The sequence below is a fragment of the Elephantulus edwardii genome, unplaced genomic scaffold (assembly GCF_000299155.1).
Source record: "Elephantulus edwardii isolate Elephantulus edwardi_28Jun2011 unplaced genomic scaffold, EleEdw1.0 scaffold00273, whole genome shotgun sequence".
NCBI lineage: Eukaryota > Metazoa > Chordata > Mammalia > Macroscelidea > Macroscelididae > Elephantulus > Elephantulus edwardii.
The window spans coordinates 1122625-1136990 of NW_006400023.1; the positions used below are offsets into that span (position 1 = coordinate 1122625).

The window sequence follows — 14366 nt, forward strand, 5'->3', positions numbered from 1 at the left end:
ATTCTAAATCCAGTATGTCTTCCGTGGGACAAAAAGGACCCAAAGGCCACACGATGCATCCCACTAGTGACTAACTTGAGGCCTGGGGTGATTTGGGGGCTTACACAGGAGGAAACTGCCCTGTGGAATAGTCAGCACTAGTGGAAGGCAAGGATTGAAATTCCAAGTTGGATTTTCCTGGCAAAAGTTAAGTTTAGCCACGTGGTCGCGCTCAGAGGATTCCCTGAGTTTGTACATTCTTTTAGGATCACTCACTCACTCTTTCAGAACCTCCCCCTGGGAACAAAGAAAGAAGGGAAACCCCAGCGTTAGGGCTGGGTCTTTTTTCACCAAAAGCTGCTATTAATAGTTTGCACTAAACCTTATACCACAACTAAAATTAATGTCTAAGGAGCCTGAGGAGATAGGGCAGTTAGAACTTCATAACAAACATGAAGGTTTTCTTTACATTTCTAAAGTTTTCTAAAGACCTTGAAAAGTCAAGCAGGCAGGCCAGTTACAAAATAAAAAGGAGGTCTTGAAACTTGGTGGGGTTTTTTTAAAAAATCAAATCAGTCACAAATCAAGCTATTGAACAAGTGAAGCTTCATAATCCGTGAAGATTATATCCCTGGTTCAACAAAGGGTTTGAAACGCCCCTAGAGCTGACAAGCTTGCTGGGCAGGCGCGGGCAGAGAACCGCTTCTCCAGTAAATGCTCAGATGGGGCCCCAGGCCTCGGAGAGACCTGGCTGACCTCCCAGGACCTCATTTTACAACAACTAAGTCTGGACTGGACGCCTTCTAGGTGGTCAGGTTTCCACCTGCCCCTCCTTGTAGCGTCACCTAGAAAAAATAACCCCTAGACCCGAATGTTTCCGAAGAAGAGCCGCTTGCAGCCCAGCTGGGTCTGAGCCAGGAAGCCCCACCCACAGAACGGCTGGATTTTTTTACTTCCACACCCACCCCACTTTCTAAAACCAAGCCCGAGAGGAAGGGCACGGCCCGAGGGTGGGGGTAAAATATTTGAGAATCAGAGCATTCTTTCTGGCAGCAAAGTTTACAACCATAAATTCTCACTTGGGGCAGAAGGAGGTCAGCAGTGAAACTTGTGCAAAGCGAGAGCAGGGCGTGTTGCGAGCTCCAGTTGGAGGGCTGAGGTGGCGAGAGGGGGTGCAGGAAGAGGCGGGAGGAGCCAGGGGAGGGGAGCGCAGCGGCCAGGCACCAGCCGAGGCTCCTCCTGCTCCCCGCCGGCTCCCGCCCCCGTGTACTAAGGCGCCGCTCCTGCCGCTCCCCTCACTGTCCGGCGTCCTGCTCGCTCGGAGACTGCGTCCAGCTCCGGGATCGTCCGCGCCACGCCCCCGCTAAGGTGAGTCCGCGCGCTGCCTGCCCCTCGCTGGCCGGCCCGGCCTCGCTAAAGCAGGCGCCGCCAGAACTGCCGGACTGTGCAGAGTGTCAACGGGGAAGCAGCTGCTGGAGAATCCGCTGCAGCTGCGCTCTCGGGGCCACACCCAGGAGGGGTGAGGGGGCCGCAGTGCAGTCGCCCAGGCTCTTGCTAGGCGGGTGTATGTGGAAGTGCTGTTCCCTTTACTATTGGACCTAGATGTTCGCCTCCGTTATTTCTTTCTTTCCGCCCACCTTTCCTACTTTTCGTGCATTCTTGCAGATTATCCGGGTCTGGTCCCCTGACCCGTCCCGCTTGTGTGGTTCCGTTGTAGTCCCTGCCTGCAGGCAGACCTTGGTGCAGAAGTTCAGAGCTCTCCTAACTCGGGGCGACCCGAGCAGGGTGGCAGCCGGCGGATACGCCTGCGGGTCGCCCAAGCAGATGCTTCAGGTTGAGTTTCCTGTTGTCAGTCTAACAGTTGGGGAGATTTCCACTGCTGCAGGGGAGTGGTCTCTGTTTTCTTTGTAAAGCAGTTTTGTTGCTCATGTTTTTGTGTCTTTTCCACCCCTACCACCGTGTTCCCCTTTGGAGATGTGGGGAAACTGTAAAGTGATGCTCCATTTAAGAAACATTTCCTTTCTTGTCATTTTTACCAAATAGGTGACTCTGGAAAGAGGTGGAGGAAGACTTTTGTTGAACTGTTTCCCAACCCCCCTAACTCCCACTGCCCCCTTGCCCCACCTACTTCAGCGAAATGACCGAAACAGAGATAGGGACCTCAGGCACAGTCCATCTCATTCACAGCTTGGGCTTGGCCCAAAGAATGTTTCCTCCTGCCTTGGATACTGCATTGCTTAGCCTCCAAGTCCTTTCGACCTCAAACCCAGGACATACTGCCATGTTGGGTGGAGTGGTGAGGAGAGCCCTGGCTAACTCTGGAATCCATTAAACCCACCACACTTCCCTCCCACGGAGAGCTGGAAGCATTCTGCAGGGTGGGGTGAGCACAGAGGGCCCCAGGATTCTCCTGACTGTCCAACGCCTGTGACTCAGCTGGGAGGCCATGTGGGTGTGGCCTCGCTGGTTCCTGATACTTTGCGGATGGAATTCCCTGAAGGAATGGAGATCTGTGCCACCTTAGAGGGCACTTCCCAGAGGAAGTGAGTCACACCAAGACAGATCAGTGAGCTAAAGGAGAGGTGTCTTGACCGAATTGGGCAGTAATTAGATTGGCAAGGCCTGGCTAGACTGCTGGCTAGGCTCTGGGCCTGTACTGCCTCCGCCTGGCTGCCTGCCTCAGCTTTCCTTGGGGGATAGGTAACTTTTCTGTTAAAAGGATTGCAGTGGCTGCAGATTGGTGGTTTTTACCCCCCCCCCCCACTGCCGTTTCAATTTCAACCTCCAGGAGTGGATTTTTATATCCCGCTCTTAGACGTGAGGCCAAGCCCGTGGAAACACCCTGTCAGTGATCTTTGCCTCCAGTGTGTTTCAGCAAATTGCAAAAGATAATGCCAGAGATAGGGGCAGACTTGAGTTCATGTAAGTCATTAGAAGTTTTTTCATCAACCCTGCCCCCACAGATTCCTATCTGGTTTCTTGTATTTACTCATCCCCTTCTAAATGGCATTCTCCTTTTCTTGACAGCAAAAGGCTAGTTTCTTTATTATGGTCCTCAATCTGTCATCTGAAGCATTTTCTTTCAGTACCTGACCTTTTCTTGAGAGTCTCCGTAATATAAAACAATTGTTTGATCTCATCCTGATGTTCAGGTGATGCTCACCTCTGGCTTTTCTGGAAACAACATATTTTGAACCCTCTTCCTCCCATGTCTGGCCTCTGGCTACTTTCTGAAGCCACTTCCACTGTGAGGTCAGGTTTGCATTGGGTGGAGCTGAAGCTGTGTGCCTTCCTGCTTTCCACTGACAGTTCCAAAAATGTGGCTTTTTTAGAGCACTAACCACTTAGTATGCCCTTGGACTCGCTCCAGTCCTTTAAAATGTAATGATGAAGGAAACAATGGAATCCTTTCAGTGTTAATGTCTAAATTAGCATTCTGAGTGCTGGGAACACTTGACTAAACTTTCTGGATCTTTAAACTTCTCATATTCCCAAGACATAATTGAGGATTCTCTCATCAAAAGCCAAGCCAATGCCTTTAATTCTTTTTAGCAATGTTCACATTCCCTGTCCCTTAATAACTGCCACTTACCCACCACCACCAGTGGGTTGGAGAATATCAGAGATGATGAGGATGGTGTTGGCGAGTAGTCAGCTTGATGGCACCTAACAACAACAAACCCCACCAAAGGACTTCATGTTAGCTTCCCTACTGACTGTTACTGGCTGAGAGGCAGATGCTTAAAGATTTCTTCAGGGGGTAGAGAGGCTTCTGAGTTCTTCCTGTTGGATCACATCTGGAACTTACACTTCATTGGTGGGCAAGATTTCTTTGATGAGAAAGACAGCTAGATCCATACCCATTGCCTCAGCCCATTATTTTTTATTAATTCCTTTTAAGAATCGAATTAAATGCTTTATGGTGCTATTTTTAAGCAAAAAAGAAAGGGAGAGAAAAAAGTTTTCCCTTTCCAGAGCAAAATGAAAGAGGCCTCAGTACATTTTAAATAACAGATTTTTGTTATCATTAACACTGCCAGTTGTTCTGGGTGGTCTGTAAGAAAACCGAGTATAGATGAGACACAGAAGAGCTAAGTAAAACAGCCCTCTTGCTCTTTAGAAGTGTCCTCTTTGAAATCCTGACTGTATCTGGGCGTAGATCCAGAGCAAACATTTGGGGTTGCTCAGGAGCAGACACTTTTGCTCCTCTGTTACTTCCTGGGTGGTTAAGATTTTATACTATCAGTTTCATCTTACCAGTTTCTTGAGGAGGCATTTATACAGGCAGGACACTGACTTCTGAGATCCTGTTCAGGTAGCTCAGTATAATGAGGAAACAAGAATACAAATAACTGGAATGCAGGACAGACTTTTAAAAAGTAGCTGCTGAACTACTCAGAAGCAAAAGCCATGGAAAGAGAGGGACAGAGACTGGGTGTGTGTGTGTGTGTCCCCTTGGTGCCTAACACCATCATGCCAGGACATGCAAAGTAGGTGCCTAGTGTGAGAAAACCAGGAAGGGAAAACAATTTCCACAATTACAGTGACTAAATTTATAGAGGACGTCTAGAACTCTTAACAGAGGACTGTAGCTTTCCAAGCCTTTACTGTTAAGACTCTTAAGATCTGTTACCAAGCAGACATAAGCCATATTCACACATAGTAATGAAGTGATTCACAAAAGATGAGTGAACAGTGAGATAATTCTATTTTAGGAAGCTCACGCGTGCGATAGCAAAGCTAGAGAAGCATGAAGAAGGTGGGATAAAAGAAACTCTGAATGTGAGAGAGGAGAGAAGCTATGCTGGTGTCTGACCAGACCTGTTTAGCAAGACACGGTTTGGTGGTGGTGGTGGTGGGGGGGTGTTTGTCTTTTGGGTTTTTTTTTTTTCCTTTGCAAATGGAATGTGCTTTCCTCAGTATTGTCACTGTTCTGCTCTGGGTAATCCCTTCAAGGGCCCCTTTCTCGGCTCTTTTTGAACTCCTCGTGGTTTCATTTAGCTGTGAGCTCCAGGAGTTTGGGCCCACTTCTGGGTAGTCAAACCTGGACTCAGTTCCTACCTAAGCGTGAAAGGAGCTTCATCACAGCTCTTGGACCTTAAGGGATGTTAAGTCTTAAGACAGAGAAGAGAGGCAGATTGGTAGGCAATTAAACATAAATGAGTGTTTTCGGTGCAGATGGGGTCATAGAGGCTGCCAGTGCCTCTCAACCATAACCCCGAGGCCCTGCTGTCAGTGTACAGGTAGCCAGAGTCCCACCTAGCATTGCTGGGGGGATGGAAAACAGTAGACAAGCGCTAGAACTGTGGCTTTAGCGATCCCATGGATGGATTGATGGATGGATGGTCAGAGCTGCAGTCAGCCCCGCCCAGTGGGGCCCTGCATTAGAAAGGAGGGTGCACATGGCCTGACTCTCCCCGGAACCCTGAACCCTCACAGTGACTTGGGCCCTTGTAGAAGGAGGTGATTCATCCACTAGCCACTAGAGAACAGTCTTAATTAACAGTTTCCTTGCTTTTATTTTGCCTATAGCCAGCCTTAGGAACCGTAGTGGCACAGTTGTTAAAGACCTAGCTCTCTAACTGAAAGGTATGTGATTTGAACCCATCAACCTGAGAAAAGCTGTGACAGATGGCTTCCATAAAGATTTACAGCCTAGGAAACTATGGGGCAGTTTTACCCTGCCCTTGTTGGTGGTGAGGGTGCTGGTAGGAGTAAAACTCATATTGACCCTATGAATGAGATCTGGATCCTATCTTACCCTCTTTCATCCTCGCCATGTCTGATACACTTGAGCCCATTCATTGCTGCCATCACCGAGTCAGTCCATCCCAATGGGAATCATCTCTTCCACTGCCTAGAGTATCACAATTTGATTCATATAACTGTGAGTCGACATAGACTCACAGCCTGTGGCTTCTGGTTAGCCACTGAGCCATTCCTTCAAAGTGGAATTCATTGTTGGTAGTCGGTCAGTATTGTGAGGCAAGACCTTGACATCTCCTCAAATTTTAAGCATTTCATTTCACTTTTGTGACCTTTCATGTCCCGGTCAGCCTCTGCTCTATCTTCTTATTGGAAAAGATCTACTGGACAAATTGGGCATTAGCCAGCTGGGGGAAGGAGGCCCAGTGGGGCAGCAAAGTGGCTTCTAAAATGAAAACTCCATTACTGGATAACGCGTGTGGCCAAGGGGCCTGACTTGAGTCTCCAGCAGGCCTGGTAAACATGATCGGGAAAAGATATTCAAAGTGGCTGGGATTTCCTCGACTTTCAACTTGTCTTTCTTAGAAGTTCTTGAATTAGACTTTCTAATTTTGGAGGGCTTTGCCCTATTGCCCGGAGCCCTACTGGCTTGGTGCATGGCACATGGGGTCATAATGAAAGGGCCACAATTGGAATGTGACAGCCACCCTGCCGGAGAAAGGTGGCAGTCTCCTGAAGCTTCTGGAACTCCATGGAGGTTTGCCATGAGTCCAAATCCATTTGTCAGCAGTTGGGGCGCCCTACTGTGGTATCTCTGGATGGCCCAGATGAATGAACCCTTGACAACTGAAAGGTGAAGGAGCTCAGGTGTCTTAGTAGTAAGGAGTTGGTTGCACTGAAAACCCAAAAAATTTCAGATAAAATCTCCATGGGGGAAGGATGGACACTTTCCTCCTGTGTGACTTTATTGACTCTGAAAACTCACTGGATGGTCTGACTTGAGAGTGCATAACAACAGCTGAGGGACTTGACAGTTCACATCCACCCAGAAGCACCTCAGAAGAAAGACATGACAGTCCACTTCTGAAAGATCAAGCACAAGGCCTGTTCTTGAGGCTTTGAAAACTCCAGGGTTTGTTGTTGTTGTTGTGTGCCATTGAGTTGGAACTGACCCATAGCTGACCCTCAAGCAAGTTTTCAGAGACAGTTAATCGCACAGGAGTTGATTGCCTCTCTGTCTCCCTTGGAGCACCTGGTGGATTCAAACTGCGTGCCTTCGGGATTGCAGTGCCGCTTCTTGCTATTAGGCCCCCAAACTCTATAGTGCACAGTTTACCTGAAACACGTGGGCTCATTATGAGTTAGAATCCATAACTTGTTTACTCTGTTGTATTCTCTTCCTTTTTGGCTTTGCACCGAACTCTTGGTTTCCTTCCTCCTTGCCGTGCAAAGAAGGTGAACTAAATGTCCCATAACATGTTCCAGCTTCTGAGATCACTGGAAATTGGTACTGATGTCCTCTTCCATTTTGATCTTAAGCACAGGTTTTGTTTGTTGTTGGTTTTTTTTTTAAAAAAAAAAAATTTCTGTGGCATCTAACCCCTTTCCTGAGGCAATTTAACATCTGGGGTGGGATTTCACATTCTTTCCCCAGAGGTAGCTCACTCAGTTCATTTCTCTTACAGGGCACACATGGCTGGACATCCGGAGCCAGTCTAAGAAGCAGACGCCCTCTAAGTGCACTGCCATCTGTAGCCCATATGGGGATGGTGCGTGAGCCGGATGTGCACTGTGTAGGATCAGGGAAAGGGCGTGGCTTCTGCTGGTGTCCATCTTTCAGTGGACTTTGCAGCATTGAGTTTCTGTTTCTCTCAGGGAACTGCCTTCCTGATGAATCATGCCAGATTCTGGTTTACAGCATTCTTTATAGCATGTTCTGTGGCATGCTGTCCCTACATTTTTCTGGGTATTAAGAGGTAGCATTTACCATTCTTGAGTGTAATTGTTCAATCTTTATATTCACCATCTCACCTTCTCCTCTGTAAAGGACAGCATTTAAGGATCTGTATTGAATACCCATCTCTCAGTTGGTATTGTTGTTGGGTGCTGTCGAGTTGAGTACAACTCATAGCAACCTTATAAACGACAGAACAGAATCCCATCCTATCCTGTGCCACCCTCACCATCTCTCATACACTTGAGACCACTGTAGCAGTCACTGTGTCAGTCCATCTCAACAGGGAACTTCTCTGCTGCTGACCCTCCACCCTTCCAAGTATGATATCCTTTTCTAAGGAATATCCTCTCCTAACTCCCAAAGTATGAGAGACGAAGCTTAGTCTCCTTACCTGCAAGGAGCTCCAGCTGCATCTTATCCAGGACATAACGTGGTTGTTCTTTTGGCTCAGGATCCGAAGGGAAAGCATGCTTCGGGTTCCTGTTAGCACTCTTCAGTGGGGAGGGTGCAGCCGCTCCTTCAACTTGGACCCAAAGTCAATTCTTGGGAAATATTTTTGGGGAGAGTGGTTTATTACAATCTTCATTTAAATTCACTTACTTCATAGCCACTAGCAATTTTAGTGTTGTTAGTCAAAACTTCTCCAGTCTGGAAGAAGCATTCATTCCCAATTAAGTAAAAAATTCATTGAGCTTCTATTAAGTACCAAGCCCTGGGTGCTGATGAGACAAAGTCCTCTAGATTATTAATTTTAAGTACAATATCTAATATGTTTTCTCACCTTTCTTTTAGACTTACATTGTTGAAAAACTGTTGTCCTTATCTCCACTCTCCACACTCAGTATATGAGGGAAGCTCTTTTGTCAAGGGCTGCAACAAATTCCTGGGCCTCTTAGGATATAGGATTTACTGCTCTTTGTACTTTCTCAAATGAGCTAGGTAATGGACTTTGAGTGGTTTTAATTTTTATTGGAGTGGCACTACTGCATTTTACTGCCAGAGAGGTATGCATTTACGTCTGTGAATGACAGTGCAGAACTTTAGTAGAGAATGCACACCCAGAAGACAAATTGTTTTGTAACCAAATTTCTGAACCCTAGGCTCAGACTAACGTAGCCAAGCTTGGAGGGTTGAAGTCTTCACATTATCCAGGCTTGATTGTGTGGGTTGTTGGTATTTAAACCATAAATAAGAACTCATTCACTAACATTAAAAAATATGAAATATCTATTCTTTCAGCAGGTACTTTGACAGTTAAAAAGACATACACTTAACTTGCTTTTCCAAATGGTTAGAATTTCTAATTCTTCAGTAAGTGATCTGTGTAGAATTATCTGGCAAATGGATAAATTCCTCCATCAGAAGACTAGTACCTGTTGTTGTTGTTGTTGTTGTTGTTGTTGTTATGTGCCGTGAGGTGTCTGTTTTCATTAGCAAGAGATTCTGCAATTGAGATGAATTTGGTTTTAGATTCATTGACTGTACAGCAAAATTTACAAATGAATCTGCTAGTCATTCCCGTCTTGGTTCTCCCTGAAAGACAGGTAATAATACATGTGGCCTAAAAGTTAATGTGAACTCTGTTTGCTTACATTCTGTCACAGGCCTCGCCAAAATGCCATCTCAGATGGAACATGCCATGGAGACGATGATGTTCACATTTCATAAATTTGCTGGAGATAAATGCTACCTAACGAAGGACGACCTGAAAGTGCTCATGGAGAAGGAGTTCCCTGGGTTTTTGGAAGTAAGTGCCGAAAAGCTCAGAAAAAAACAGACAAGAAAATCAGCGGTTTTAGGCTGTGTTCTTTCCATTCCTCTTTCCTTCCCTTTGCTTTGTAAGTGACTACTAGAAATACCATTTTCTTCATTTATTTATTAAGTGTAATTGAATGATGACTATAATTCATAAGGTTGATGGTGGTGATGCTGTGTGCCGGAGTCTACTCATAGCTGACCATCCAGCCAGGTTTTCAGAGGCTGTTAATGGCAGGGGAGGAGATTGCCCATTGTTTCCGCCCTCAAGGCATTTATAATCTGGAGTTGAAAGAGGACGTGCAAAAACTATAGTAGGGTCCATCAACAAACAAATGGATAGAGAAGCTGTGGTATATTCACACAATGGAATACTACACAGTACTGAAAAACAAGGAACTCATGAAATATTATACAAAGTGGGTGACTCTGGAGGACATTATGCTGTGTGAAATATCTCAGTCACAAAAGGACAAATGGTGGTGCATAGTGCCACTGTTATAAAACAGGATTGACATTGGAGGTTGGGGAAACTAAGAAAAGAGGGGGTGAATAATGAACACATTAGGGAAGGAATTATTTAAAAGGAATATGTAATTAGGCATTATTTGCATGACAACAGCCCAGAATAAACGGTGCCTAGCAAGATGAACCAGGGTGGGGGTAGGAAGGAAATTGTGCAACAATTAATGATTTTTTTAAAAAGAAAAGTGAACTGGGGGTAAGGTGTAGAGAGGAGAATGTGCAATAATGAATGAATGGAAATCCAAGTTTTCTGTAAACTTTCATTAAAATCATAATAAAAAATTATTTTAAAAAAAACATAGTAGGAGGAATCTAAAAAATTCCATCCAGAATCTGTGTCTGTTGGCTGATCCTGGAAAGAAGGCCTTTTAGTAGTAAGTAGGCCTTGAGAGAAGTCACAGGGGACTGACTACACTGAGCTCCTTGAACCTGGAGTTGAGATGCCACATCCTGACACGTTCCACTTTGAAGTTGGATCTCCTTTTTAAAATCCCATCAGATCAAGGGTTGCGTTTGTTTTGTTTTTTTCTTTTCCAACTCCAATTTGTAAAGAAACGGTATTAAGTGTCAACTAATGGTAGCTAAGAAAGAATTTATTTTGTTCACATTGAAAATGCTATGAGAACACAAGGGTGCAGTGTGAATTCCTGCCTCAGCTTTAGTAGAGAGAAGAATTCATGAAGACTAGAAAAGAACTCTCCCTTCAGCTAAGCTACATTACACAAGATACAGGACACGAATCATTGCCCTTTTATGGGGTAGGCTCCCTAAAGAGACCATTGTAGAAGTAAATCAAAGGTAAGACATTTTTTGACAGAATATAAAATTGGAATATCAGATCTTCTGTTCCTGCCACAAAAGTGATCACTTTGAAAGGGTCATTACTTTGCTTGGTGTTGAATAATGAATTAGCCTAGAAAGGATAAAGAGAAATGACAGTAAAAGGCTAGGTCCTTCCTCTTGTTATCTGCCCAGTAAATAGCTCATTAATTAAGCCCCTCAATGTTTTGTCAATAAATGTGGGACTCTGTGGTCTATTGTGATTCACATCTCATAAATAAAAGTTAGAAAACAAAAATATCTTAAAAAAAACCAAACCTGAGAGCTGCAGTTACCACAATGTCACCACCAAAATGAGTTACATTATAATTACTTTGTGTGTCTGGACTGGACTCCTCTGATTTAGCCCCAGGGTCCCTAAGTTGTGCTTACTGACAGGTTGGTGGCTCATCCACTCAAAGCCACCCTGAAAGAAAGCCCAGAGAGCTCTGGTGGCCTGCACTGCAATCCCAAAGGCATGCAGTTCGAATCCACCAGATGCTCCGCTGGAGAAGGAGGGGCAATTTCCCCCTGTCCCAGCTGGATCTGATTCGACGGTACACAGGAAGAAAAGGGAAAAACAAACAAAAAAACAAGAACACCTTGTCTATCAACTGCCGAAAAAGCCCCAACAACCCAGCCATTGAAAGCCCTGTGGAGCACAGTTCTGCTCTGACGTCCATGAAGTTGTCATGAGTGAAAGTCAACTTGACAGCAGCTGGGTTTTTTAAATGATGTTTCCATAGACCAGGAGTACAAGATCCAGCTCCACCCTAAATAATACTGTGCAGATTGCTTCACCTCTTTGGGCCTGTGTGCCCTTTTCTATAAAATGAGGAGGCAGGACAAGAATATTTCCAGGACTACTTTTACTTTCTGTGATTCTTCAAGGCAAGTATAAAATGTAAAAAGAGAATGTCCAAGTTGTAAGCCAGCCTATCATGTGAACAAAGGCTTTCTCAGTTTATTCGACACTTGTGAATCGCATAATTGTTTAAGTTAGAAGCAAGGCTGGGTATCATGTGAGACCCCTTTACCCTTAAGACTTTGTAGCATAGGAAACATAAGAGCATATTTCACAGGAAGTGCTAGAGATAGCAAGGTGGTTTATTCAAGGCAGGGGTCACAGTTCCAAACACACCAGCATTCACTGCCTCAACAAAGCAGTTTGTTTCTATAATTGATCCCTTGTGTCATCCATGTTTTATTTACTCTGACCACAGCCAGGAAGCTGAAGGTAAGGCCCCAATTGACTGAAACCCACAGAAAGTGAAAATAGCTGCCCAGAGCGTAGGTTTTAAAGAATTACTTAGAGTAGCCGTTTGCCATCTTTTTTTAAAAAAACATTTTTTTTTAATTTTTTATTGATGATTTTTAATGCAATGTGAATATTTTTTACAGCATATTCTTTCCATTTAATCCCCCCCCATTCATTGTTGCACATTTTCCTCCCTGCCCATCCCTACCCCCTAGTTTTTGTAAAGGTACTGCTTTAACTTTCAAGATTTATAAATATCCAGTCCACTTGCTCCATACTCAGTTCTCAATGCCCTCAAGGTCAGTGTCACTTCCTAACTTGATAGCACAGTCACTGGAATTCATAATTTCTTCATCTGAGCCCTCCCTTTCTGGCTGCTGACATGGATGCATGTTGTTGTTCTTGTTGTTATGTGCTGTTCAGTCACCTACAACCCATAGCCACCCTATGTACAGCAGCTCTGAACCCTACCCTGTCCTGAGCCAGTCTCACTAATTCTGACACACCAACTCTTTCATTGCCCCAGGCACTGTATCAATCCATTTTATCTGGGGTTTCTTCTCCTGCAACTGTCCCTCCACTCTTCCAAGCAATATTTCCCTCTCCAAGGACCGATCTCTCCTGGCCATGTGCCTCAAGTATGGGAGACAGAGCTTCAAAGTCTTAGCCTCTAAGGAGAAACTTGGTTTTACTCTCTTCAAGACAGACCTATTTGTTTTCTTGGTGGTAGCAGATCTGAAACTTTTCCACTTCTTAACAGCAGCACAATCTCTTCCCTCCTGTGCAATTAACTACCTCTGAAAACCTGCTGGAGGGTCAGCTGTGTGGTACACAACAACAACCAGCAGCCCCATGAGAAGGAGTGACCAAGCCAATTACCATGAAAACAAAATCAAACTATAGGGCATCTTGCCTGCCCATCTCAGCTTCACACACTCATACCAGGCGCTCAGCGATTTTGAGAATTTTTAAATGTCTTCATATTCATTTTGAATCCCATCCAAAGTACAACAATGTCTGGAAAAGTTTAAGTTGGCAGAAAGAAGAAATTTTAGAGATACTGTAGTCCAGCCTTCTCGATTCATATTTGATATAGTAGGGCTCACTAACCTATGTGACAAAATACACAGAGTCACACAGCTCCGCTAGCCTAGCCTCATCTATGACCAGGAGAAATGAGAGCTCTGTCTCCATTCTCTCCAAACCTAAAAACACCCCGTGGCCTCTTTAGCAGCTCCTTAAAGTCCACTGGACAATGATCTAAAACGTATTCCCTAAAGAATCTTATGAAATATTTTCTTTAAGGAGTTTCCCTTTTTAAGGATTTTACCACACTGTCAGAAATAAAATTTTATTAGTATCGGTTTAAGCCATGAACTTTAGGGTGGTCGTTAGATAGAACTTGTGATTTCAAAAATTCCTGAACTGGAAACAGTCAGAAGCCCATGTTGGGCCCTGAGTGGCAAGATCCCTGAATTCAAAATTAGGAGACCTATGTCTTGGTTCTCTGTTCTGAAATTGGCAGTTTCTAAGGTTCCTGTAGTTACGGGAAAGAATGTCATAGGAACCTGTTTCCTGTGAACTCGTGACAAGCTCACACAAAGCATAAAAATGCATTTAGATGACCTCCAGAGAACACTTACGACCGAGAGAGTTCAGATAAGGAAGACTGTCTGTGGTTGTCAGCAGCACAGATCAGATAAGCTCATCTTTGCCACCATTGACTGGTATGTTTTCCTCTGTTCTTTTTCTCAGAACCAAAAAGACCCTCTGGCTGTGGACAAAATAATGAAGGACTTGGACCAGTGCCGAGACGGCAAAGTGGGCTTCCAGAGCTTCTTTTCTCTGATTGCTGGCCTCACCATCGCATGCAACGACTATTTTGTAGTACATATGAAGCAGAAGGGACGGAAGTAGACATGGGCAGCGTTGAAGGAAACACTCCCATCCTGTCCAGAGTTATCCCAGAGTCACTTAAGGAATCTGCCCCCCCCAACTTCTCCCTGTTCAAGGATTTCATGCATGAGCAGATTGGGGCCCTTTGAATATGTACAAATAAAATCCAACCCCCGTTTGACAAGCAGAGTAAGAAAAGTCAGTGAGATGCCACATAAGCTTTTGATTTTTATATTGTTTGCATTCTATTGCCCTCAATAAATAAATTCCTTTTTTTAATACCAAATCAGACATGGAATGTTTGTTCCTTCTTCAGAAAGGCTTGTTTACGTCTTCATTTATTAAAGAGCCTGCATGCCCTGTGGCAAGCACATGGCAGAGCTCTCTACAGAACTAGCAGAATGGAAACACTCTGTTCAGACTTGGAGTCTAACTTTTCTGATTGATCCAACTTTGAAGCTAAGGCTATTT

General features: G+C 44.7%; 1 protein-coding gene across 1 annotated transcript; it reads left to right on the top strand.

Annotated features, from left to right (window-relative positions):
- The first annotated feature begins 9257 nt into the window (after positions 1 to 9257).
- Positions 9258 to 13916, top strand: LOC102876029 (protein S100-A10-like). Its single transcript, XM_006900072.1, has 2 exons — positions 9258 to 9389; positions 13755 to 13916. The coding sequence occupies exons 1-2, from the start codon at positions 9258 to 9260 to the stop codon at positions 13914 to 13916; spliced, it is 294 nt and encodes a 97-aa protein (XP_006900134.1).
- Positions 13917 to 14366: the final 450 nt, after the last annotated feature.